A 3,662-nucleotide genomic window follows, 5' to 3' on the forward strand; every position below is an offset into this window, starting at 1 on the left:
TTTTCAGTGCCGTTGTAACTTGGGACGCTCACTAAATGAACTGTTGTAAGTCAAGGATTACCTTTAGTAGTTCAGGGTTGAAAATGAGGGGGTCCTTGGTACTCTCTGAGCTTGGTTGTTTCCTTGCAGATGTTTCATTATCCAAAGTAGCTTCAGGATCTGCTGCATGCCTCATACTTCCAGGTGACTTCTCTTTCTGCTGACAGGTCCCTGCCACCTCCCCAAGGCTACTCAGGGTTGCATGAGGTCTTCGTTCTTGAAGTGGCTTTGGAGGATGCTCTCCGGCAGCCTCTGGAAACCATGAAAGAGCAGGGCCCTTGTTGTTGTTAGTTGCAAAGTCATGTCCGACCCATCGCGACCCCATGGACAACGTTCCTCCAGACCTTCCTGTCCTCTACCATCTTCTGGAGTCCATTTAAGCTCACACCTACTGCTTCAGTGACTCCATCCATCCAGCCACCTCATTCTATGGAGAAAAGATCTTTACAGCATTGGACTTTCCTTTCACCACTAGATGCATCCACAGCTGAGCGTCCTCTCGGCTTTGGCCCAGTCGCTTCACGCTTTCTGGCACTACTAGTACTAGCCCTCTGCTCTTCCCCAGTAGCATATTGGACACCTTCCGATCTGAGGGGCTCATCTTCCAGCATCATATCTTTTTGCCTTTTGGTACTGTCCATGGGGTTTTCATGGCAAAGATACTGGAGTGGGTTGCCATTTCCTTCTCCAGTGGATCACATTTTGTCAGAACTCTCTGCTATGACCTGTCCATCTTGGGTGGCCCTGCACGGCATAGCTCATAGCTTCACTGAGTTACGCAAGCCCCTTCGCCACCACAAGGCAGTAATCCATGAAGGAGAGCAGACCCCATTCTCCCATAACTTTTGGCTGGCCTGGAGGTCTCATGAGAGCACACACCATTCTCACTCAGCTTCCACAACCTTCAAAAATCATGCACGAACAGGTGTGCTTTCGAGAATGGTTGTCAGGCATTGGTGAACGCTGGTGTGTCAGCCAAAACATTGCGGTGTGCCACCTTTTGACACACATGTCACAGATGCATCATTACTGCACTAAACATGTTTCGTTCTTTCGTTTCGCATCATGCCTTTGCTTTTTAACTAGTGCAATATGAGTCAAATACAGTACATGTTTTTAAAGTGTACCATTTCCATCCCTGGACATGTTAAGATGGGAAAGGGGCCATCAGCGGAATCTGAGATTGACAGGTAAAAACCTCTGAAGGGTGGGGAGTACAGATTAAAACTGAGGTTAAAGTGAAGAAACTTTAAGGCTGCACACTTCCCATATAATCTCTACTGGTTCCTCTCTGATTACGTATTCAGGGTTTTTGATCTTACCTCAGCCCCTTTCAGCAGAATCCCGCCATATACTACAACAGGAGTCGGAGGAAACACACACCAAAAGGTCTTCTGATTGTTCTAAGGTAAGTACAATTTTCCTTGCTATCCACAGATTATTTGCTGATGAAGATTTAGCCAATGCAGCTGGAAAACTCCTGTGTGGTTTCTTCTAGAAGGACACCAGCAAATTCTACCACTTGAAGGCAAAGATTCTGAGAAGCAGAAAGGAATCCAGCATCTTTGAGAGGCAGGGCAGAGAGGCAGAGCAAAAAATTCAATGCAGGAACAACCCAGGTTCATCATTGTTAGTCTGTGTCTTTTCTTTTTCTTCCTGCAAGTCTTCACTGTATCCCAGCGTGGAGTTTAGCGAAGATCTGACCACCGTTCAAACACTAAAGAAGAGAAGTTGAAAGTGGTCTTTGATGCATTTTAATGATTTCTATTTCACCACCAATCTTTTTTTTTTTTCCTTTTGGTTAGATTTCTGGATTTTCTCACCAGCTTCTCTAAAGCTCAGTTCATCCTCCAGTTTTCAGTTCCTTCCTTTTAGCATCGGTTTTAGCTGCCCAGGTCTCATTTTCCTGTCTTTTTCTGAAAATAAAAAAAAACTCATAAGCAGGAATTCTTCCTTCAGTTGAAGTAAATAAGTGAGGTGCCCCTCTCCCATTCGCTCCAAACCAGTTTTTAAGCCAGAAAGGATTCTGGTTTGTAGTCAACTTCAACCAGTGTAAAAATTGGAGCCCTAGTTTAAATGAGAAAAATATTTCTGCATATAGAAATATTGATCGGGTCCACCGAGGAAGTCCTTGCATTTGAACCAAAAACACCTGATTCTCTCTTGAACTAAGGAAGGAAATATCCCTTTCCCAGTTTGTGACCTTTTGATCTCCAAACTATTAAGCTGGGCTACAGTTACAAGGTAACCTGCTCCAACTCTTGTGTTTCATGTTTTTGCTTCTAAGGGAGAAGTCACCAGTGAAGGACTGGCTTGGTCAGAGGAAATGAGCAACACAACTGAAAACTCTGAAATTGAAAATTTCATTGCATTCCTTGAAAAGATAACTACATTGCAGAAAAGGATGCAGATTGCTTCTCTGGTGATCTACAGCTTTGCGTTTGTGCTGGGAGTCCTTGGCAACGGGCTGGTCATCTTCATCACTGGCTTTCATATGAAGAAGACGGTCAACACGGTCTGGTTCCTCAACTTGGCCATTGCTGACTTCATCTTCATCTTTTCCCTGATTTTTGTCCGTGTTGCTCTTTACTTCAAGTGGTACATCAACCAGTTCTTGTGCAAGATGAACAGAACCCTCATCTTCCTCAACCTCTATGCCAGTGTTTATTTCCTTATGGTCATCAGCATTGACCGCTGCATTTTTGTCAGGTATCCGGTCTGGGTTCAGAATCACCGAACACCTCGTCTGGCTTCTTTTGTGGCCTTGGGTGTGTGGATCCTGGCCTTTGTGTTGTCTTCTCCCCCTCTCTATTCCGGGGAACCCATAAAAGATGCAAATAACATAGTGATCAGCTGCTATAACGATTATGGTAACAGCATAGATATTAAACTGGCCATCAGCAACTTCGTCCTTACCTTCGTCATTCCCTTTGTAGTTATTCTTCTCTGCTACGGAACGATTGTTCTGAAACTGAGAAGGGGTCAATTGTTTCAGTCAAGTAAGCCCTATAAGATCATCACAGCTGTGCTTGTGGCCTTTTTTGTATGCTGGTTCCCTTATCATGTTTTTTCTTTCATTAACCTGAAATATTCATCACATCTAGACATGTTGTTGGCAGTGAATATCGGTGTTCCCCTAGCATCTTTCTTGGCTTTTATCAACAGCTGCCTCAATCCCATCTTCTACGTCTTTATGACTCAGGGCTTCAAAGACAGCCTGAGAAAGTCCTTCCTATCTGCAATTGAGAATGCCTTCACAGAAGAGGTCAGGCAGACCTCCACAACCAACAAAACCAGATCTTCAGCCGAGCTGGAATCCCAGTTATGAACTCTGCAAAACCACCCCATTCCAAAACCTGTTGGCTTGAGAAGACACAGGCAATGCTCAGGATGTTCTTTCAAAAATCTATTCTCTACACATCCCAACTGCCTTCTTTGTCTCAGTCCAAAGCTAGAGTGAATTGAATCTGGTTGATTCCTCCGGGTACTGTTGTGTGCGTGCGTTTGTGTGTGTGTTTGTGTGTGTGCGTATGTGTGTCTCTGTCTCTGTCTCTCTCTCTCTCTCTATCTATCTATCTATCTATCTATCTATCTATCTATCTATCTATCTATCTATCTATCAT

At 44.2% G+C, this 3,662-nt stretch overlaps 1 protein-coding gene across 1 annotated transcript; it reads left to right on the plus strand.

Annotated features, from left to right (window-relative positions):
• Positions 1–2,443: 2,443 nt before the first annotated feature.
• On the plus strand, positions 2,444–3,367 carry LOC107295071 (chemokine-like receptor 1). The gene has a single exon (XM_015824363.2). It carries the CDS (start codon positions 2,444–2,446, stop codon positions 3,365–3,367), a length of 924 nt encoding a protein of 307 aa, XP_015679849.2.
• Positions 3,368–3,662: the final 295 nt, after the last annotated feature.

This window comes from Protobothrops mucrosquamatus, unplaced genomic scaffold, assembly GCF_001527695.2.
Source record: "Protobothrops mucrosquamatus isolate PMUCROS unplaced genomic scaffold, P.Mucros_1.0 scaffold2209, whole genome shotgun sequence".
Lineage (NCBI taxonomy): Eukaryota > Metazoa > Chordata > Lepidosauria > Squamata > Viperidae > Protobothrops > Protobothrops mucrosquamatus.

Excerpts from the sequence above, each read along its gene's own strand:
- LOC107295071 (XM_015824363.2), top strand. The coding sequence starts at position 2,444 with ATGCAGATTGCTTCTCTGGTGATCTACAGCTTTGCGTTTGTGCTGGGA.